This window comes from Lagopus leucura, unplaced genomic scaffold, assembly GCF_019238085.1.
Source record: "Lagopus leucura isolate 7727_CA_CO unplaced genomic scaffold, USGS_WTPT01 Super-Scaffold_100026, whole genome shotgun sequence".
Taxonomy (NCBI): Eukaryota; Metazoa; Chordata; class Aves; order Galliformes; family Phasianidae; genus Lagopus; species Lagopus leucura.
In genome coordinates, this window is record NW_024962277.1 from 3057358 (window position 1) to 3081573 (window position 24216).

Genomic DNA, 24216 nt, shown 5'->3' on the forward strand with positions numbered 1-24216 from the left:
TCTTTCAAGATTTCTTTGCTTACAGCCTTCAGACATTGCTGCCTTTTGACCCTTAAGTACTTTCATTACATTTATTTTATGAGGCATTTTGAACCCATAATCTGGAGCCATAGGCCTGAAACTGTCATTTGACTTGGCCTTCTACCTCTAACAATGTACAGTAATTAATTTGAAACAGATCCTGAGAATGCACCCAAAGTAATAGTTAATTCTTGACCTTGCTCCTCAGGCATTGTACTTCAGTCAGAAACTGCAGATGCAAAGCTACTAGATCCTAGTACTAATTATGAGATTTGTTATCGATTACCTTTAATAAGATGAAAAAAGAAGGGCATAGGCCACCTTGCTTACAGATGTGAGCAGACAACCTTTCCTTGAAAGGGATGAGAAAATGTCCTCCATTGATAAATCAGAGATTTACTTTGCAGCATAATCCTATTTCCTGTCTGATCCACTGTTTTCATTTCATATATTAGTTCCTGTTTTTGTAGGAATTTAATTTATTTGGATGGTAAAAATAGGTGCTTTTGGCCATATAGATGTAGGTATAGATAAATTCATACATGGTGTATACATATAATGAAAAGTTAAAAATGGGTCTAAATCTCTGCATCTCATAAAATGCACTTCAATATGTAAATGTTGACCTGGACAAAACAAAGGATAATCACTTTCAGTGTAATTACTGATACTAATGTTAATTATGAATTATATGGTTATGTATTTCTGACAAGATTATCAAAATTTCGTGCATGGTCTTATAAGGTGTAGTGATGGGGGTGAAATTACTGCCTTGCAGCTGTTGTGTTTATCTACTACAGACTAGAAAATAAGTTCATTGTGCTGGTACAAGTAGAGATCACTGAACGTTTTCTGTCCTGAATTGATATTTTGAATGGAGCTTTCATGGAATCTTGGTTTGAGCAGGTCTTCCTCCACTGCCTTCAGGGTTTCTATAGTAACACTGATGGAAAAAATGTTCCCATAGGAACCCAACTGTGAATAATAACGAACAACTGAAAACATTTTGCTTTTGCATCTCAGGTTAAATAGCCCTTCAGAAATCATGGAAATAGTGAAACTTTCTTTTTTGCTTGATTGGTAGGAAGTCATCCTGCTCTTCTAAATGGAAAACTGTGATTTCAGAGTAAACACAAAATCTGCTGCTAAAGTATCATCCTCAGAACAATGGAGAATGCTAGAAACATTGGGTGTAAAATTTGCATTGGCTTCAAATATTTCAAGCTAAAAGAAACATTTGATACCGAAAAGTTACAACTTCCAATGTAACTTGTCATGTAAATAGGTTTACATATTTCTTGAAGATCAAACTCTTGTTAGTTTGCTGACCTTGCCGTGCAATGATGATAAATATCAGAAAGATCACATGGTACAGAACAGTATTTGATGACTTCAGTGTCTATTTATAAATCCCCTCAAAAACATCACTTGTTTTTTGCAGCAGTGAATTTGTCAGTGTTTGAATTAAATGGAATTTCTTAACATCACAGGATGCAATATTAGTTGAAGCTGGTTGTTATTACATCTAGTTCTCCTTGTACATGTAAATTGGCCTCTGTGCAAATAGTTGCCTTGTTTTTATTTAATTCACTTCCATTCTGAACAAAAGGGGAACCAATCCAGTGTTTGTGATTGGAATAAACTTCTTAGCTTGAAAGCATTTTAGGGCTTTGTGCAGGGCTTTTCACTAAGACAAAATGCACGCGGAACTCCAAGAATGTATGGTGACAAAGAAGATTTATGGAGTTGCAACAAGCAGTGCAAACTGCTCAGTAGTAAAAAGGACTCTGCTGATTGTTTAAAAGATCTAAGGATTCAGTGGAAGCTGAATAAGAATTGCGAAGATCATTTTGTTAAATATGAGGAGAAGGAAGTTTTCTAAGCCTAAGTGCTGAGATTTGCACGTACAGATACTTAGGTGATTTAACAGACAGAATTAAGGTAAACATGAAGTACCTGGTGTAATTGCACTAGTTTTGGTGAGTGGCTACTGCACACTGAAACTAAATCATGGGCATGGTTTCATGCCCTTGGAAATGTTATTTTATTATCTCCAGTGGTGAGATGTGTGTTGAAGTCTCAAGGTGAGATAATCAGGTCTGTCTTTGCATCGAAATTACTGGAGCAGTTCGTGTCACTTGTTTTAAAACACTTCTTCATGAAACAATAAACTTTCTCAGTAAAACAGCCATCTGAAAGTTGCAGCCAGTAACTTTCAGTTGCTCTCAGTAATTGATGGCATTTAATAAGAGCAGGTTTCCTTCCTTGGCTTACTGGCTTCATGCCATGTCTGTGAGAGGCAAGAGCAAAGACAGACCATCACACGGTGCTCTTTAGAAGGTAGACAGGAGTTCCTTTTGCTTAACACTGAACTCATCACAGACAAACCTCTAAGTTGACTATAGGCTTAAAAGCATAACAACTTGATTTGACATTTTTGCTAGAAATTGATTTTTTGGGGGTCATTTTTAGTTGAAATTCAAGCTACAGTGGAGAAAACAAAGGTGCTAATGAGAGCATAAGCAAATAGGGTTCTACAGTCTAGTATTTGATTGCCTTGCATCCGAATGTTGTTTTAAGTAGCAGTGCCCTCTGTTTTCATTCCTCTGATCACTCTAACTGCATGTTAGTGAGGCGCAGCTTTGCAGGAGTTCATGTTTACCTTCAGAAAGAGAGCCAGATGGTAGGAATCCAAACAATAAGGGTTTTCCATTCTTGTTCGTTATCAAGAACGTGGTGTGATAGCACTTGGGTGATCATTTTGAGGCTATTAGTAGCTTCTGTGTAGACTAACAGGGAGAATGCTGTTTACAAACCGCTGAGAATTCTTTGTCTGCTTTCTCGTGGCAAATATTTTTGTTTCTATCTAACCAGTAAGTGCCCAATCTTGCTAAATTAAGGGGATTTCGCAACATCTGGTTCCTGATGAGAACTTTCTTCTGTTTTGAAAACAAGATGGAATAGACTTCTATTTCCTTGAACACGAATGTTGTGAGTTTGTGCCCGGAGGGTTGATTTTTCTGGCATTCTCACCATGGGGGCCATTCAGGCATTACCACTTGAGATTTTCTTTCCCATGGACTGGAGGATCTTATCTACACGGCTGGGTGGAGATGAGCAAACATTTCTTTTTAATGAGTTGTTCTCTTTGTCAAGGGCTCAGCATGTATCTGTGATACAGCAGTGGGATGGTGTAATGTCTAAAAAGTTATTATATGTGTTATTGAAATTTCTTTTTCCAGCTATTATTGAAATACTATAGGAGTAATTTAGGCTGCTCATTCAAAGCCAGCCAGTGAGTAATCTTTCTAATCTTACATTTCACAATATTCACGAAGCAGTGATATTTACTTAAAGAAATACAGGACAGGGTGCCCTTCTGGTCCCCGGCATTAACGCAGCTATCCTGTGTCAAACAGCCAAAACACCTGTGTCCTTCTGCTGGCTGGTAGCCAGGGTCTGCTTCTATTTCAGCTGTGAGTAGAGTTCATGTATGTCAAAGGGATGATTCTGTAGTGATGTATCTCAAATGTAATTTATTGCATTAACCTTCAGTAAAAAATGAATGAATGATGTTAGCAGCTTGACATCAAGCATGTGCTTCTTCAGAAGTTGAAATATTAGATCGTTAGTAATCTGATTTTTAGTTCAAAATATCTAACTTAGTCATTTGATTTTTTTTTTTTTCTTCTTCTTTATTATATCAATCTTAATCTTGACAGGAAATACAAATAAATGCAGAAATGGAGAGATGTTATGTAGTTTCTTTGACATTTTGCAGTGCTGTGCATTGATTCGTTGTACAAACAAACGTATTCTGAAGTAAGCATGGAAAAAGAGTAGGTGTGGTACAGCGCACTGGTACCTGCTTCAGTTATGCAGGCTTTCATCTTTCAGTGTATACCCAAATTCACTGAGGCTGTTTTTCTTTCTTAATGCTTGTGAGACTCAGCTCATGATAGTAGGAGCAGAAGATTATGTCAGCATTCAGAAAGTCAACACTGCTACTGAAAATCCTTCATCTGCTTTTTTCCTTGGTGGATATTTTTGTTTCTCTGAAGATAGTAACTGTCCAGTCTTCCTTATCTAAGGGGAGAGTTGTTTCCAGTTATCTGGCGGTTGGTTGTATGGAAGCTCGAATTGCTCATGTCTGCAGAATTAATCCTTGATAAACTGAACATAAACCCAGTCATTGTGAGATGTTGCCTTTAGGAAGAAGAGTGTATCGTGTAAAATCTCCAAAGGAATTTAAAATGCTAGTCAGTCAAGTTCTGCTGTATTAGATTTGTTTTTTTTTTCCTTTCAGAGAACAAAATAAATTTTACATAATATTTTTATTAAGAAGATGAATCCATGTTGTTTTTTTCTTTCTTTTCTATGCTTTTAAAATTGATGCCAAAGGTATTTGAGTTTAGTGTTAACTGTAACTTAAAATATCTGAGAGAATCAAAGCTGTTGTTCAGAGCAATCTTGCAACTCTTGGGCATCATCAGGCGAACTGCTTGGGAATCTTTTACAGCTCATTATCACAAATAATACCCCAGTATGTTAAAATAAATATGCTTCTGTAATCAGTGTTGTGTTCAGTACTTTCTGTAGGTTGAGCTAACGATAGTACAAAGAGCAGTTCTGAACGTGAGGAATGATTTGTCATTTAACTGCATTTTGGTGAAATATTCACAGCTGTTGTAACAACCTTTATTTTTGCAGTTTGAGAACAATTTTTACTTAGAGTTTTTCTCTAAGTGTTTTGAGCTTTCATTTTTTAGCTGAGTATTCATTTGGATTTGTGAAATGCACTTTTATCTCCAAGCAGAGGCAGCAGCTGAGTATTATAAACACATACTTGGATATTTGTATCTAAAAGCTGTGGTAGTCAGTGCTGTGTGTGCAGAGAGACTGCGGGATCAGACGAAGATGCAAGTTACATGAGCTTACTGTAAACTAACATAAATCCTTCATTTTATCTCATCAAGACTCAAAATAGGTAATGCTGTTTAATTTTTTTTTTCTTCTTCAGTAATGCAATAACTTTACAACACTGGGTGGATATTTTTAGTCTTCAGATTCCTTTGTTCTCAGCACTTATTGTAGCGATGTTACTAACCTCCAGCACAGCACAGGTTGTGCACAACGCGCAGTGATTATTCTGGGAGCCATACTCTGTCTGCAGCTTTCAGTAAAAGCACCTTTGTCCAACTGATATTTTTATTGTGTCTATTTGTAGTATCTGTGCATGGGAACCTAAACAGCCAATCCTGCATGTATTAAGGACAGAAGCATTATTTAATGAGTTAGTTCTTTTCTAACCATTATCAACAAACGTTTGGGGTATGTGGCTGGGTTCTGTCCTGAGTTTTGTGTGGCAGGAATAGTTATGGTTCATACTCAGCTTTGGCGCTGATCTGCTCTGTGAATGTTACTGCTGATGGTCACAGGTGAGAAGAGAAGAATTGAAGTTTTACTTTAAGTTCCAAGACAGAATTGCTAGGTATATAATTACTAAACAAACAAATATAGCAATCAGTTTTTGCAAAACCATTTAAAGGAAGATCAAGCCGTTTTCAGACAAGCATTTCTGATGATGCTGGATTAATGTGAATTTCAGTTTTTGTTTTTTTTTTCTGAATGCAGGCAGCGCATGGGACAACATAAACCTTTTGTAAGCCAAATAATATTTACTTTGGTCTTGATGGAAATGCATCTTTATTTTTGAAACAGTGCTCTCTACTGAACACCAGTGGACATCCTTAACCTTGTATAATAATACTTTATCAGAATTTATGGCAGTATCTTGTTTCTATTGTATCCAAACTTCTCTAGTATATACTTTGTTTCAGGGAAGAAAACAAGACTTTGATTGATTATAATTGGCCTCCTGAACTATAGAAATTGGCTCCTATGTCCCTATAGTCTCTGTGTTTACTGCATGTTTAATTCAGTGGCTCTTTCTCTCCAGCCTTTTGCGCATCAGAGACTACAAAACAGTTTTTAGAAGCATTTTGGTTAAAGACAGAGCCATAGCTTACAGATCATTACCAGTGTCAAAAGATTCAGCAGCATAAATGCTTTGTCCAGTAAGATTTCAAGCTATCCTTATTGCACAGCAGAATAAAGCTAGCAGACACGGGAGTCAACATAGGGCCTTCAATACACTTAATGATGCAGCATTCTTATTAACAACACATAAAATCTAATGGTTATCCGAAAATAGAATTCTTGCAGTCGCTTTGTGTTTAAAATATCAATTAATAGAATGTTTCTTTAATTAGCTTATACACTATTGCAATTCAGTGAAGAGTTATCCTTCCAGTAAACAGAATATTCTTCAAAGTAGGGCGCTGTAGAAAAAGAGAATATTTTACAAAGTCTGCAGTTGTCCAGTTGTTTTCCAGTGTAGTTCTCACTGATTGCTAGACAGCTGGGAGGACAGATCAAAATAACTTTCAGACAGTGATGGAGCAAACTGAGAGCTGCACATGAGGTCTTGGTTTTGCTAGAACTCTACTTTATTATTTGAGGTATATCTGGGAACCAGAAGTTGTGCTTTACCTGACTTTGATTTAGGGGTGTGTTCAACTGAAAAGTGCTGGCTCAGGACGCTGGCCGTGACACATGATTGCAATTAGCTGAGGTGGTTTCTAGCCATGGGAGGGATGAGACTTCTAGAACAGTCTGTTAGTAAGATGAAGAGTCCTTCTGTAGTTTCAAGGTAGGCTATATGAAATGGTTGACAGGAAATTAGAGTTGATGTTTTCACTATTCTGCCCATGCTTAGACGTTGAATATCCCAGTGAAATTTTCCTGGGCCAGTGTTGGGACCCAAGGGAGCAACTTTTCTGACACTCACGTACCATCCTGCATTTTGAAAGGCTTCTGTCAACCCGCATAATGATTTGCAGCCTGATTAAAGGCTCTCACAAGTACAAAGCCAATTTTATTGCTTTCTTTTTATTTGAAAGTGGTTTCTTGGTATCATTTATGGGGATCATATTTTTGAATGAATTTTGGATGGAATAGAAAGTAAGGAAGTAACAGATTGGTCATGTGTATGGAAGTGAAAGTTTTTAAGAAATGGTTTAAGGCGGCCTATTCAGTGAGTACATGTGATAAATGAGTCCAACTCTTAAGTCTGATTTCTTCTGTTCAGGAGAGGGCTGTACATCTAGAATGTAAAAGCAGTTAGCAGAGAGTTTTGATACATCCTATAAGTATCAGGCCGTAAGTCTTGGAGGACCTGCAGTGATAGATGGCTTTTACTAGCGAAGCACACTTTTTCTTAAAACTGTTGGGTATTGCAGGCTCTTTAATAATTATAGCCTTAAATTGCTTTTAAATAAGATATAGCTTTAAATGGCTTTAAACAGAAAGAAATCTAGAAAAAGCAAACAATGCTTCTTGGAAAATTGGAGTCTGGTTCTAGTCTGAGATCATTTGTGCCTGCTGCTGGACAAAATGGATGCAAAACACTGTTAGAATGATCAATAATCTGTGTAACTTCTTGTTGTTGATCACATTCTTTTCTTCTCATAATGCAGTTAGAGTTCCACTGAGGATCTTGGGTTAGAAATTGAATTTCTTAATATTTTAACTTGGAAAGATGTAGTAGGAGAACTCAGTTGGACAGTCATCATAAATCTGCGACGTATACTGCAGTGTGCTTGAAATATTGGTGGTGTTTATGGCTGGCTGGCTACCAGAGTGAAACCTGAGAATATTAACACCAAGGCTGGAGTTCCATCTCAGTTGTTGTGATTATAGTGTATCACGTTATTGGCATTGTGTTAACATCTAAAAATGTCTACTGCGACCTCAGCTCTATGACGTATCGTATGTAATATGAAAATGTCCATACATGCAGTATTTTACACCAAATATTTCACATCTGAATAGAGGAGACAGAAAATTAAGACAGGGATGATTACTGCTGTCCTGACACTGCAGGACTTGGGGCACAGTGTGTTGAGGTCCCTCAGGAACTGTGAAGAGCAGAAGTTGCTCCCAGATCTTTCATGTTAGTCTAGCGCTTGAAGTGCAGAAACATCTGTCCTGTTATTGTTGGATGGAGAGAAGGTTTGACAGGCAGCCATTTAATTGGTTGTTTTTTAACCAGGTCACGTATTCCTGTAATTTAAATAATTGCATGGTTTGAGTTGCAGTGTGCTCGGCACTTAAGCCTTGCCACCGAACTGTGCGTTGGTTTGGTCAGCTTCAGCAGGTCAGCCAAGCTTTGATCTGACTTCATGTGTAAAGCCTCAGCAATGTTTGCCTACCTTAGCAGAATCATTTAAGATCTTACTTCGGGATCTTAATGGGTGAAAAGTGCTCATTAAGAGTGAAGTGGATAATATGGTTACTTTTCAGAAATAATTGTACAGTGATAATTATAGGGTAGGAAGAAGGTTTTGAATGAGTAAAACCTGAAGTCAGCTCCTCTAGTTGTTCGCATCACACATGGCTATGGCTAGCTTGCTTTGCATGGTGCTTGGCAAAGCCTTGCTGTTTTGGGGCCCTTTGGTGGCCACCTAGCAGAGCTGTATGTGCACAGCCTGCGTCACCTGGCACAACTGTGGCCTCAGCAGCACACAGGGTCAGGGCTGTCTCTGCTTGTTGGAAATCAGTGATGCAAAGTTCTTGCCAGACATCAAGTCGGTGCGTCTCTGAAGGCTTGTAAGGCTGCCATGTCCCTTAGCTCTCCATCTAAATTGAAATGTTTGTCTGAACTGAAGAGAGAAGCCTGTCAGGAGTACAGCCAAGGAAATCTAAGGTGTCTCAGTAGCTGAATTCTGTTTTTTTTTCTCCTCTGTTGTCACTCCATTTTTGATGTAGAAAACATGACAGCTAAAAATGTAATTGGTAAATGCTTTTCCTTGTTTCATTCTGCAGGCCAAAACAACAGCAACAGAACAATTTTTCCTTGTTTCCTTCTACTAAAGGCTGGAATTTCAGAGGGGTAAGTTTGATGTTGTTTTAATACCTTTTTCCTTCTTCAACCTATTGCTGTGTGACTTAGCTGTTGAAGTATAATCTGTGAGTGCTGAAATCATGGCAGAACAGCAGAATAAAAATCTTTCATTTTGTGGCCTTCTACAGTGCTTTCTAAAAAACCCAGTTTTTGTTTATGCGATTGGTTGATTTACTAAGAAGTATTTGGGGAGACAATTTAGTGTAACCAGTTTAACAGTGTGATTTTAAAATGTGAAGTAAAATTGATTTGTTTTCGTATTTGAGAATTATTCAGCAAGACTGAAGTGACTTATACTATTTTTTAATTTTTTAAGTTATCTTTTTTTTTAACTACAGTGTAGATGTTTGTAGAATTACTGGAAACTTGAATGTCTCAATTTTGCAGAAATACAGGTGCTAGCAGAAATTACCTGGATTTCTTACAAGGTTGGAGAGAATAGATTTTATTTCTGATTTGTTGGTTGGCTGAGCAAGGCCATCTGCACGCATGTGCACTCCCACAGCAGCAGAATGAAAAGAGGTGTGAAAAAGCAAAGCAAATGAAACTGAAAACTTCAATATATTTTTAGCAGTATCAGACAATTTTTCCATGTCTGTTTCAGGTCTGAGGTGTAGTGCTAACACAGGTCAATCGTTTTCAAGTCTCTCTGTTGAAACAGAGCCTTCTACTTGATCTATTGAAAAGCCTAAGGTGGTAGTTTTCAAATGGCAAGAGTATTTGCCACGTGTGTAAGTGCTGTAGCTTGGGATACAGTCTAGGAGTCACTGTGTGTTGCATCTGAGGAGCAGTGTTTCTGTAATCTTTAAGTCAAAATAAGGGTTTTTCTGCCTTGCAAAATTCATTTTCTATAGTAATAAATTACCACTACCTGTAATGAGAACTGACTTGCACTGAACCTAACAAATTTCTATTCAGGAGAGCATGTAAATATGCTTTCTTTGAGCTTCTTCAACAAAGCATTTAAGTAAGAAGATGTTATTGAAATGTGTTGTTGAAAGAATAAATGACATGTATAAGATGTACTGATCTGTGCTGGTCATGATATGATAAACGCTGAAACTAGAAATATTTTTCACAGTATCTGATACTGACTTGGGTATTTTTAAGTGGAGCACCCACTATTGCTTACTGTGAAAAGGATCTTCAAACTGCTTCCTTTGTGTATAGAAATGAGGATGTGTGGGAGTTGTCTGCCTTGTTATTTTTAAGGAGACTTATGGGACACTAACACAGACTTCTAGTTCCATAGCTTTAATATTTCATAAAATGCATTGTAATGGGTGGTTGAAGAGAATTATCCAAAATAAAGAACTGCATATGGGGAAGAAGCTGTAGCAGTTGTTCCCTGAATCTATTCAGATGCTGAAGCTGAGGCAGCTGAGCTCTGGACCAGAGAGTTCGGTCTCTGCTGACTTCTGCAGGGTGTCAGCATCAGGTTTGTTTGGATGGGTGGAAAAAGTGTGTTATGGAAAACGCAATGAGCAGACTTCAGGTCACAAAGGTTTTGGTATGGATGGTTAGTGATAAAAGATCGTCCTTGATGTCTTTTCTTAAGTAAGTATAAGATCTTGTTGGGTAAATGAGCTATGTTAATATTGACAGTGGATCAGTGCCATTCTAGAGTGAAACAAACAAAACTGCTGAGATGACTTATTCATAGCTATGCTTTTTAAAAACATCTGTGCTGTTTCTGTACTGCAGATTGTAATGCGAGATCATTTCAACAGTGACAATAAAACAGAAGGTTATGAAGTTTTATGAGTTTACCTGTCCTCACTTTGCAGTTGGATCACTGGTTTAGCATGTCTGTATCTCATGCTGATTAAGTGGGCTTGTTAAAGCATCAGCGAGCAAACACCAACGTAAACCTCAAAGAAAGATAAGAGGGCCCAGATGCTTAACTTTTACCAAGGGGAAACTCCTCTGCGCTTCTGTCTTCCTCTCTGTGCTTAAACGTATTTATTCATTTTCCATTTTAAGGTGTTCTTTTGAATCTCATGGTTTGATTTCCTCCGTGGGAATTTCCATATCAAGATGATACCATTTATGTTTCTGCCAGTGCTGTTTAAGATAACAGTAGCAACTATTTCCAGAAGGCTAAGCAGTGTTCCATGTGACAGCAGTGAGCTGATTATGGTTTTTTTTGGTTTTTTTTTTTTTTGTTTTTTTTTCTTTTTCAAAGGGTCTGACATAATTCTTGTTTTGATGAGATTTAGGCTTAAAAGTACCAAGCAATGCAATCTCTGAGGTGTATAGTGCTCCTGCATATATTCATAGAGCATCTGATTAATTTGCTCTCTGAAGAGATTGCACTGTCAGGTGCCCAGCAAACAGTGTTCTAGTGGAAAGGTATATATCTGGATGAGGTACTTGGAGTATAAGAAAAACAAGGCAAAGGAAGATGCTGGCTGCAGGATTGGAGAGAAAAAGAGGAGGAAGCTGAACTTTGGAAGAGAGAGAATCATGATGGAGAAAGCAGTAAAAGATGTAGTGACAGTGTGAGAGAGTAGAGAGGGATATGAAAGAAGGCTAGAGTGTGTGAGAGCAGATACACAGGTGTGGAAACAAGGAGAAACACATGAAAAACAGAAGCATCCTGTATTTGTGCAATCATACACCTATAGGTGGAAGATATGAGAATTAAAGCTTCTTTTCTTCTTCGTAAGTTATGATACAGCCTTGAGTCGTGTGCCTGTGTGCTGTGTTATCCATAGTAAATGCAGTCAAGCTTATTTGTACATATCTGAATTCGTGAAGCCTGACAATCTCTCCTAAGGAGTCTCAGATTTTAACTGCTTTGTCTATCTCCCCTCCTGCTGCCTCAAAATCACTACTTCTGGTTTCACCAGCAGGATAATTTTCTAGAGTGCCTTAATTATATGAGTGATGGGCTCATGCTACTAAAAGCCTTTAAGTGACTTACTTCTTCCTAATGATCTATTTAGATGTATTTACAAGAGTGGTCTGTTGCAGCCCTGCTGATATGGCTCTTCGGGTGGCTGTGAAGGAACTGCAGTCAAGAGAAAAGCAGTTACCTGGTTAATGAGAAGTGCCAGGTTTGGAGGCATAGCTGCAGAGGATGCTGCTTTTGTCTGTGCTTGTCATTGATTTTCCTCTATACTGCTCCACAAAGAGCTAGCATCACTTCCTGCATATTTTAAACAGATGTCTGAACCATTATGCTTGTTTCTCTTTTATTTCTCCTACAGTAACTTTAGTGCTAAAAATAAATCAGTAGCAAAATCTAAACCAATATTTTCTACTTGAGACATTTTGAGATGTTTGGTGTGCGGTTGTCTAAAGGCTGAAGATTTACTGCAACTGTGCTTCTTCATATTTCCTTGTTTTCTGTTTCCTTTTTGGTTTTGCAAAAGCTTCTAACTAAACAGCAGATATGGTCATCTGGGAGGGAAGCTGATATAATTTATGAGAAGCTTGACATAAAAATGTGCTAAGCTTGCTGAAGGTCAATTTTAGGTTTGTAAGTTGTTTCCTTGCTAATTTTGTTTCAGGTATGTGTGTGGGGAGAAAAGATGTATTTCATGCCAAATGGGAAGAATTCCTCACTTTTCAGACAGTATTTGCAAAACTGTGTGTGTGTTTTGTGCAGGCTGGCAGACTTCATTTTTTCCCTTCAGGGTACATGACTATATAAGGTGCGGGTTCCTAAGAGAGAAGTTCTTTTTTTCCTGATTTTAACTTGATGATTAATTATATAAGTTACATAGTCATGTACCACTGCAGAAAACACCTCTTGCTTCTGGATTCTGACTGGTTCTATTCAATTGAGTACCAGTGGATACAGACATTGCTTACGCAGTAAAGTTACTCATAGCAGAGGCTGTTACGGTATCAGACAGGCTTTTAGTTGGACTTGTTGAAGAAAACTGATCATCTAATGTCTGTAGTTTAAACATGCTTCAGTACCATTATCTTGTAGTGAAGTATGAACAATATAAAACCAATTCATTTTCTAAGACATGTTATTGTATGCATTAAAAAGCACGATTATGTTTTTTTCTCTTTTTTAATGCACTTGCATTTTGCAGACACAATTTCAATAGTTTCCTCCTTGGAGCAAGCAAAGTGTTTCTTGTGTATAATGCCATTGTGCAGGAGGAGGGGGCTGCTCTGCCAGGGGCAGTGCTGTTGGTGTCCCTGCTCCTTGTGCCTGCTCTCACTGTGTGCTTGTGTATTTCCCTCTGTGGACAGTCCTCTGATTTTTTCCTAACATTTTGCAGCTTGCTAAGGAAATAGTAGGTGGATTCTTGATCTCTGATCCATTTCGCCCTTCTTCAAAAAGAAAATTCGCCATTTCTTTTTCTTCTTTCTAAGAGATGACGTATACTTGTGCTCTGCTTGCTCCTATTAGATCCCTCCCCCTTTCTTCTTTCAGTGGGACTGCAAACTCCTCCACTTCAGAGTTTAATTGCTTTAGCACTTCCACCCCTTTAGTCTTAGTTCAGGATTTCTTTTATCCTGATTTTGTGGAGGGACTGTTGTGCTTCTGTCAGTGTTCAGGCCAGAATGCCTCTGATATCTGGTATTAGCAGTGGTAAGAAGCAATTCTGTAAGTCTTTCTGCATTAGTGTCTTAGAAGACTGTAAACATCACACCTGCATTACAGGTTCAGTAGAAGTAGATTTCCTCTGTAGTCTTGCAGTTCATTCTTTGTAGATTTGCAGGGGTGGGGAAACTTTAAACTCTTCACAGCAGCAACATTGGAGACAATAAGAGCATTAGAAATCTCTATCCATGATGCACTACTTGTAGTTCAGGAGACTAGAGCTCATAAATTGTCAAAGCATACACCTTGGATGCTGGTTTTTTTTTTTTTTTTACTATTAAGAGAGCTGGCTTTGATGTCTTCCCGGTTTAACCTATGGGTGGAGCTTTAAATATTTTAGTTTATTATTGGTTTTGTTTTTGAGCAAACCATTGGAGCTGTTGTTGATTAGTCACAAGGCTAATTTTTCTTGGAACAGCAAGGTTTATGTTGGCAAAAAAATAGAGATGCTATCAGAAATTCATTGTGTGGGTTTTGCGTAACTGGATCATAGTCATGTCAGAAAATCAGAATGTTTTATTCCAGCAAAACGTGATTTGTAAGTGAGTTCTTAGACCTGTGATAAATGGCTGCATCCTTTTGAAGGACCAGTGGGATGTGTATGTGACAAGGTTCTTCTCATACAGCAGTGCTGCAGAAATCTTGTGTTGAGTAGACTCATAGGCTTTTTACATCTGCAAGACATCATTTGCATTGTAGAAGGTATGCATTACATTTATTATATCTTGGATTCATTCAAATTAATATCGTCAGTTTATAAATAATATATCTCTTTTCTCAAGTTTTGTTATATTTTCACGTTATATTTTCACAGAATAGATATTTTCTGGAAATATGCTGTATGCAGCCACTTTATTAACGCTGTGGGACTTTGTTTTATGGATCTCTCAAAGTGTTTTGTAACAAGTTTATTTTTGTTCTGGGTGTGATTTGTTATTTATAGTAGAAGTATTTTGCGTGTGCTATAAACCTGTTATACCAACTCTGTTGCACATACAAACAGTACTGAGCTAGAAGCCATGTGTGATAAAGCAGAAAGGTCCAGTTGTCGTTCTCCTAGGCCTAGTTTGATGTTCTGTTATATAGCAGGTTTCCTGCCTTTAATCATAGTTTGGGTGTTACCTTGTACTCCTGCTGTCATTTACTGTTCTTTTCTTTGTTCAACAGCAGATGAACTTGACCTGTGCTCAATTTAACTCACACCAAACTCTGCCCACTTCTTTGTATTTGTTTCTCCCCACCCCAGCAGTGACTGCTTTTTGAGAACACGTGATGTGAAATCAGTATTTCCTATAACTGTATTTCAGAAACTTTCATTGTAATGGTTAGCAGTGTGGTGCTGTTTTCCATCTGAACTTCATAGCATTTTGTTTGAGAAAACAGCTTTTTAGAAACAAATTTGAAATATAAGTTGGCGTTTTAATTGTTACATTGTTTCAGAATAGCAATTTTAATTTAAAATAAATATTGGGCAGAATGGCTGTGCTAATGATGATGCATCCAGTAGAACTTGATGCCATAGCAACCTGTTTGTTCTTCTAACCAAATCATTGTGAGGGGGTGTTGTTCAGTTTCCCAGTGCTCTTAGGTGTAAAAATGGTCAGTGATCAGTATGAATTTGTTGTAAAAACTTCTGGTTTGTCAGCGCTTAGATTAGTTTTAAAGTAAATAAATGGGATATGCGTTTGTAAATGGTTGAAAAATCACCATCTACTGAAACAGCTGGGAAATCCTCAATGCTGCAGTAGAGGTTTCCTTCAGTTCTCTGGCTCTCCATCTGCCATTCCACAGGTTTTGATCTACGTTGTCAAGTTGTATCTATGGCAGAAATCTATTCAAAGTCCTGTAAGGAGTGAAGGAGAAGGGAATCCTAGGAAGAACTGAAAGAGCTTGTAAGAACTTGGGAGCTGATGGTGGGGAAGGAAGTGGAGTTCCTTCTGTTGTTTTCAACAGAAAGGAAGAAGCATTCTGGAATGGATGAAGCATTCTGAGTGGGTTTTTTGGTACCCACTTCACCAGTTTGTTCTTCCTAACTACTGAAGTGTTTCAACGGCCAGGTTTGCTGTAAGACATCTCAATCTTAGAATGAGTCCTAGTTATGTATAAAATAAACATGAGCACAAGATTCTTACTGAAAGCTAATGCTATTTTCTGTATCCAGTAAGCACAGAGCAGTTCATAAATAAAGCTGTCTTTTAAAATCTGGCACGTGCCTAGTAAGAGCAACGTGATGGTGGTCTTTTAATATCTTGCTAAATTTATTCAAGGCCTATGAAGCACTGCTTATAACACGAACCTAATGTGATTTGAGATAAGATTTCAAAACTCTTAAAATGCACATTTATAAACATTGATTACATTGCCTTTGATTAAAAAAGTATACAATGGTGCAGTCGCTCTAGATGGTGATTAATTGTAAAATTTTTTTGAGTGTTAACTTTAGCATCCCTTAGTCACATAACAGATAGAAAACAGCTTCAACCTGTGCCAACAACCTTTGGAAAGCTTTTGACTTTTCCAAATACTGTTTCAAGTTTTCAGTGATTAACAACCTTAAATATTCTCACAAATGTGCTCTAAGTTTCAGCCTTGTCTTCATCCAAAGCAGACTGATAGCCTTGTGAAACTGTCATGAAATGAGGGCAGTTATGGACCCATTCTAGGAAGGTTAGTTTGCACAACGCGACTGAAAGCAGAAGATGAGAGACCTTCCATATTTATGATAAAGAAATATGAATAAAATCATTTTCATTTGGGGCTGCCTCCACAGAAATTTTTAGGTCTCAAGTGTCTTGGGGAATGCTCTGTTTTGTAGGAGTGAGCACCAACTGCCAAGGCAAAACTGTTGGGTCACAGTTCTGAACTTCAGCATCTAACATTTAATCCTATGTTCTGGATCTTGCCCAGAGCTTTTTCAAAGTATTTATTTTTCAAACCTGGGTGAGGGATTACCAAATTCCGATGGCAAAGGATTAGGGTTTCCTGTGATGGGGTGAGTTTTTCACTTGTAGAGAACTCCCACAGATAAAATCAGACGTTGCACTTCCTTGACATGTCCTCAGATGAAAAATTTGGGCCTTCCGCCAGCCTCATCTTTGGGCTTGAATTCTGGGCTGATTCTATAACAGTCTTTGCTGAGCTATTGTCCTTGTGCCTCTGTTAATTTAAGTGCTGTTTAGCAGAATTCTTAACTTCTGGAACACTGAATTTTTCTGTGAACTAGATGTTCAAAAGCTTCACCTAGTATATACCAGATGTTTATTTTCTGACGGAGGCATCTATATTTAGAGATAGTTATGCTCTTTAGAGTTAAAGGCCGTTGCAATTATTTGAGAACTGAGCATGTAGGAGGCAGGCTGTGTTTCAGTTGCTGAATCCCAAAGCTCCCCCAAGCACTTACCTACTACTTGAAACGCATCAGTGTTGCGTTTACCTTTGCCATACCACTGCCATTCTCTTCACGTTGGTTAGCAATTTTTAAAGCACTTTTATCTTCAAAAATATTATTCAGAGCAGTCTTGGGGGAAAAAAAAAACAAGCAAAGCAGAGAGAGACGTGCCGATATGTGTCACTCAGCTGATGATAGTACTTGTATGCTGCATGACAGGAAGCGAGACAAAGCTATGTGGCCGCGTGGGGAGGAGTTCCTGCCGAAAGCTGAACGAGAAACATAGGGGCTTCTTTGCAGCAAAGAGTTTTCACTGCCATACTGAAGATTAGGAAGCCTCCTAAATCTGAGTACGATACAAAGTACCTCATGGTGTGGTGTTGTTTTTTTGTGCATTACCAGGTAAGCGTACACTCAGGATAGAGCCACTTTTTATTGTTTGCTTGCATGGCATTGTAGTAAGTTGAAATTGCACAGATAATGCTTCCAAGTGTGGCAGGATTTAAAACTGTGTCAATGAAAAAATAGTGCTTAGTGGGAATGTTTCCTTCTGTAAGAATGAGATTTCTAAAAAATGCATATACATATACTCTGCTATTCCTGGTGGGATAGGTGGTGGTTTGGTTTTCTCTATGTGTTGGAATTTTATTGTTGTGGGACCATAGGGGTTGATGTGTTTTTTTTTGTTTGGTTTGTTGGTTGGGTTTTTGTTTTTTTTTTTGTTTGTTTGTTTTGCTTTTCATTAGTCTGTATTACCATAAATATGTAAATTTGTCTCTGCTGGCATAAAACCAATCATTTTTTTCTGATGCTAGAATTCAAATGGGAACATTTAAAACTATATGGACAAGTTTATGCATTGCCAAAGTGAAAGCTGTTAACAGATCTTATGTAATAGTATATTTGCAGAGCATAATTACTGTGCTGTGCTTGCATGTGTGTGAAGTATTACCTGGAAAACTGTCTGTGCTTTTAGACTTTGCATCTTGGAAAGCGGCAAGACTGATCATAAATACAGGAAATGGTTAGCATTTAATTCTTGATTATTCTAAGTGACTTGTGTGGGATTTTAATTTTGGCCTATTGGTTACCAATAAGAGTAGTGCATCAGCATCATAACTACATGTCTAACTTTGCAGATCTAATCCTAGCCTGCAACTGGCTGCAGAGCCTCTTAGTTGAGAAGCAAAGTTGTTTTGAAACGTTTGTGCATATGTCGAATAAAATTCACTTTGAAGTTCTTAAAAATAAAGGTGATAAAAGTGAGGAGCTGGAATGTGAGGCAAGGCTCTGTTCAGTGGCCTGCATGCTCTTGTGTTTGCTGCAGAGAATGTGGCTCAAATATACTGAAGATTAAAACTAAATTCTTAATTGGATATATTGTGTTTTATGTTCCCTTCAACAGAATTTTCAGCATCAAGAGAGATGGTTTATGACGAATTTACTGCTCCGAATGTTTTTAAGATCATATGTGGAATGCTTTATGTGGTTCTGACTTAAATTGTGTTTATGAGAGGTATATAAAAATTGCAGCAGGCTGAGGAAGTTTATCAAGACAGTCTGAGAAATAGAGTTATTCAGCTTGTGAAACTCGCTTTAATAAATGTTATGCATTTGATTTCTCAGTGTTTATTAAATAGCTCAAGAGTGAGGCTGCTGATTATTAACCGCTGTGCTGTACAATTGATTTAGTCTTTTTGGATGTATTTAATATTCATATTTGCTGTGGGTATGTATTTTGGTTGTTGCTTACTCAACAATGTATAGCAAAAGAAATCTAATAAATGTTGTGGCTGTTGTGGAATGCCAGGGAGGATGCATGTCTGTCAGTGATGTAAGATCACGTGGATTCGCTGGTGTATTAAGGAGCTCATGTTGAAAGCTTTCAAGTTGGGTGCATATTTTGATGCCTTTGCTATCTATATCTTCCACAATCATTGCAAACATCAGCCCTTTGTCAATTTTGATTGAAACTGGATAAGAAAACACTTTAAAAGAAAAATAACTCTAGAATCAGGAGTCGTGGGGATTTCCACCAATTTTACATGAGTCTTGTTTCCTGAGGAATTGAGCAGAAGTGTATTTGTGTTTGGGTTCAATATAAGTGAAAGACAGAAGTAAGAAATAACAGCATGTGATTTTAGTCAAAGGTTGATGCTTTTATCCATGCTGAAAAATCCATTTTTGGTGCAGCCATTTTTTCCCATCTGTGATGCTGAGGAACAGCACTTGAGGCACTTGGATCCAGCACCATAGAGGAACCTGTCTGTGGCTTGAATGGCAGAGCAGCATAATGATGCTGAATGCAAGAGGCTGAGGGAAGGCAAACCAACAAAGAATGTAAGAGTAGTAAAGGATGACTGCAATTTATGCAAATGTAAGTCATTAAAAGTCACATGGAGACATACCTTATGGAAATTTTCCTTCTGCTGTATGTGGTTCTGGTGCTGTGTACAGAAACAGCAATGAAAAGCTCCTTAAGACTCTTGAAGTTCTTAAAAGAGAAAAACTAAGAAAAAAAAATCACTAGAACAAATCTGTTTTTCAAGTGAGAAAGTTTCATTGTGATTTTCATTCCACGAACAAAAGCCACACACAGGTGATGCAGGTTTGGAAGCAGAAGTAGTGGCTGACAGCTGTGTTCGTGTTCAGCTGAAGCCAGGGAAGTTCAGTGCTGCCCAGACAGGGGAGGTCTCAGGCCTTCAGGAGCACAATGACTGAAGGGTAAAGACTCCACTTCTGTTTTATTCTTGATTTTACTACTGGGTCTATAATAAACTCTTTCAATGTAAACTTAGAAGGTGAGGAAGCTCATTCTCATCAGGTCAGCGTGATGGAGATGTGGGCACTGTTTGTGCACCGACTTCTTTTGTCAGTCGGGGCACAATGCCTTTGAATTTTTGTTTCTACACAGGCAAATTTAGAATGCTTGGATATTGGTTGTAATTGTTAGTTAAAAGTCTAATGAATGTAGCAGTCTTCAAGTCTGTCTTGAAGTTCTGACTCAGTAAAGGTCATGTAATTATGATTGCTGATGACTCATGTAGTGAGGAATTCTCTAGGAGAAAGAAGTAAAAATATATTTAATTTATTTATCTGAATTTGGTTCACTTTGTAGCACACTGAGGAAATTTCAGCATGTTCAGCTCTCTGCTAGATTCCGCTGTCTGATGCTCTCCCTGTCTTCTGAAAAGGGGAAGGAAGAAGGTTTAAATTAAGATAGAATAACTATCAGTCCTCAAACAAAGCTCTGCTGATCCTTGTCCCTACAGCATCCCGTACATGCACACCCATTTCCTGTTGTTTGTGTTAAACGCACTGAATGTAATTTTGATTTCATTGTTCACTTTGGTGTTCATTTCATATTGCATGGAGTGGAAAATCTTGAATCCATATTGACAGTGCTGTAGAAATAAAACTTTAATTTTTGCTCAGAGAGAGATGAAAAGGAGCTGCAATTTTGCCAGGCTAGCTTCCCGAGGTTCAGTGATTGTCTTAGAAATTTTCTGCTGTGCTGTAACAGAATTAAGGTCTGTCATTTTTGTTGCGTTTTTGCTTGGGACACCAAGAACTAACAAGTTCTGTTACTGCTTCTGATATTCACACAGCCCACCAGCCAAATGGCACCCACATGGGACATTGTGGGACATGGCACCCACAAACCTGTGGGCAATGAGGTCATCTCCTTCAGTAGGAATTAAGCTTTTGCTTAGGTTTTTGTATCATGAAAAAGAAATCTACGTCTCATATTCAAAACAGTAGAGGGCAGTGGAAATATAATACAACTTATTTCCATATATAAAGATTTCAAGGAATTTTTGGCTCTCTTTGAAGTTTAAGCAAGATCTTTTGGAAAGGTAATAGAAAACACTGATACTGGGATGTAGGGTAGATAGTGCTTCTCCTTAAAGTTTTGTGTTAGAAATCAGTACTCTGAAGTTACAGCCCAAGAAGGCATGCGTGGTGTGTTGTTCAGCTGGAAGGAAGGCAGTGGAGGACTTTCCATGCCTCCAGGCTGTTGGGGCTCTCAGCGTGTGGCCAAGGACATCAGCTGGTGCTGCTGTGCAGGTGAGCAGTAGGCTGAGGTAAGGTAAAAAGAGCCGGTCTTGAAAGGTGATGAATTAATTTCTTGTGAAGCTTAAGCTATGAATAAACGAATGAATTAGCAGTGTTGTGAAATTGGAATGGGTTAGCTCTGAATGAGATTTATCAGGAAGACTGTATTCAACAACAAATCCCTAGGAGTCTCGCTGCTTGTTGCACAGATGTTCATGTGGTTAATATGACATGGTTTCCCATTATACAGACTTGTTCTTGTTTCAAGAACCTTACGTTGCACCATGTCATTTTCTTTTCAAAGCATCTGTGCCTTTATTTCATCTTAGTAACTTGAATGTCAGTACAATAGTAATGTGATAGCATGGAAAACAATCCTTTGTGGGGGTTATTCTTGTTCCAGTATCATGAACGTTCTGGCTTTAAGCTGGGTAAGGTGACACGGCTACTGCCTCTTGTAGTCAACTTCTAGAGTCTGCCATGTGAGGTTATATCCCACCACCTGTGGCAGGAAATGTTAAATTAGGCATTATTCAGCTAGCCTCAAGATAGAAGGTCGCTAATATTTTGCCTTGTAATTTTATACTCAATGTAAGCTGGATTCAAGGCACACGTTGTTAACTGCAGTGAGAAAAAGGTTGAAATGTTTAGTCAGAATCTCCTTTTGTGTTACAATGACAAAAATGTTCGTCTGGAATATTCATTTACTTATAAATAAGCTTTGTCATTTGTCTTTTTCCTACTGCACATATCTCTTCAGGCCATGCTGTCCTAAGAAAAACAATTATAAAAACTGGTGACTGTCACGACCATGGATGATTGTAAACAATGTGACACAAACAACTTGGGATGCTTTGTGTGCCTGGCAATGAAAAGAATTAGAAAATCAGTCCATCTCTGCTGTGCTATGCATGGGCCAGTACAGGTGATGTACTGAGTGAAGATTCACGTTGTCGTTTTTGGCTTAACACAGCACTGTGCGATGATGTAAACTGGCATGATAGATCTAACATCATGTGATACGATGTGATTAGAATTATTTTGCCCAAATGACAAATAAATATGTCAGTGTGTAAAACAGATGTTCAAGCTCATTGAGGGACCTGCTTACTTAAGTCGTGTCAGGAAGTTCTGCTTGTTCCTTAACATGGCACTTAGCTGATTTCTGTTTTTGGGCTATAAATTAATTTGTCTGTGACCTTCAGCTTTGCAGGGAAGCTTTATTCTGCCCTAAATGTGTGCACTACGTACAGCACTTATTCACAGATTCCTTCTGGGCTCAGTGTAAAGCTATTTCTTTGTGCTTATATACTTCTAGCATCTTTTGTGAAAGGAATGTACACCAAATTATTGAGATAAAGTGATATGACCTTAAATATATGATGGAGAGTAATATTTAAGGGCTTATTTTCTGGCACATGAGAGATAAAGAGGTCAGCTGCCTTGCACTGTGGCAACTGAGCCTGTAGTTGTAACTCCTTTGGGTAAAAGAAGCTCACAGGGAGCAGGGATTAATTTAATGAGCAATATCGAGTGCAGACTTTGCTTCTAATCCACTTATTATGGGCAAAGAACTGTATCTGGTAGCTCAATTACTGGAATAAGTTTTGCCATGTTGGCTTTTTCCCTCACCTTATATGGTGACAACCCTTGAAATTCTTAGAAAATTAAAGCATTAACAGTGGTTGATGCTATTTGTCAATTTCTGTACAAAATGACTTGGCTAGCAGTGTCCTTGGGACAAACTTTCAGACAAGAAATTTTGCTTTTGTTTGTTTGGTTTGTTACTTTTCAGAAAGTAGAAGTGCTGAAATGCAGCAGGGAAAGTGATCTTTTAGGATCAAGGCCAAGCAACCTTCACTGACCTGTCCTGGCTCACCCAGGGTTGCTGTTTTCCTTACAGCTCTGCTTTCATCTCTCTTAGTCTGTACATCACAGCTGATACAAGTTTGTTTCTAATGAGCAAACTAACATTTAGTTATATAACTTGTGGGGTGTAAGTCAGTATTCATGTATTAACTGTTTTATGCTGTGCTTTTTTTCAGCAGCCTTGCCTTGGACTCTTATCCTCCATAGATGCTACTTTGTGAACTATAGCTCCATGTTTTGAACCCATATACTCTGTTTAAATGCACTGGTCCAAAGCTTACTACATAGTTGCTGTTGGGTAACTTCGCTGCTACAGCCGCAGGATGATCTTTCCTCTGTGCTTCCTCTAATCTTGCAGTCTTCCTGGGCTGCCTGTGCCTTTCTTAGTTGGCATTACTTTTCAACAGGGCTCTGTTGCATTGGAGCTGCCACACACTTTCTTGAGCTGAAGCTGTGTGGCTGCCAGTGAGTGAGCCTGTAAGTCAGTTATTTAACAAAGAAACTGTACTTGTGTCTTGTTCCTCTTCATTAACAGTGGAATTACATCTGTTCCATTACAGGAGACAGCATACACAGGATTTACATTAAAAAAAGAAAACAACTTCATGGTTTTTGTTGGCTATACTGTGTTAGGAACACATACTGAAGCATCTCAGTGATGATGAACAGAATCTCCTGATGTCTTTTTGGTTGATAGCTTCTGATGCAGAACAGAATTCCTTTGTTTTTCTCTGAATGATGGATTAACCATCTTTTGTTGCATTGCATTGATTCTTCCGTGTGTAACTAACTCCAATTTTTGCAGACTGAGGCTTAATTACTTAATTTTACACCATTTTTATACTCCTGTGACTAACAAATCCCAACCCAAGCTGTCATTACAGTTATATCATGTCCATCTGTGCATATCCACCCAAGAACTGTACTGTAAGAGAGATTTGATTATGCACCATCTGAGGTCTGAGATTTACTTTTACAGAACACCTTTCACTGTGTAATGTGGTTGGGGAGCTCATAATCCAGTTTCTGTTTCTAAGTTTAGTAATAAAAGCAGTGTCAGAACAGCTGGTCATTGATTTTAAAATCACCATTGCCAGGAGGAAGAAAAATGAAACAAGTTGAATTTCTTCAAAAAAGACAGCAAAATTGTTAATCAAATACAGTGCAACTCAAAGATCTGCTCTAAACTAATAGGTAATTACAAAAACTTTCAACACCTCTACTTTTGTTTTTAAACATGGTGAAATAAAAACTTCTGTGTTTTATGGTAAATATTCTTGAACCTGCTGTAGCCTGAAGACTCACAGGTACAGAGTGTGTACATGCAGTGCATCTGTATTTCCTATT

At 38.1% G+C, this 24216-nt stretch overlaps 1 protein-coding gene across 3 annotated transcripts in view; it reads left to right on the forward strand.

Moving 5' to 3' along the window:
• ARHGEF3 (Rho guanine nucleotide exchange factor 3) overlaps positions 1-24216 on the forward strand; it is a 115130-nt gene that overhangs the window by 29229 nt on the left and 61685 nt on the right. For all 3 annotated transcript variants that reach the window (XM_042880387.1, XM_042880390.1, XM_042880388.1), the window contains one exon: positions 8908-8974. In XM_042880387.1, the coding sequence (XP_042736321.1) occupies positions 8908-8974 (67 nt within the window). The remainder of the gene's footprint in view (positions 1-8907; positions 8975-24216) is intronic.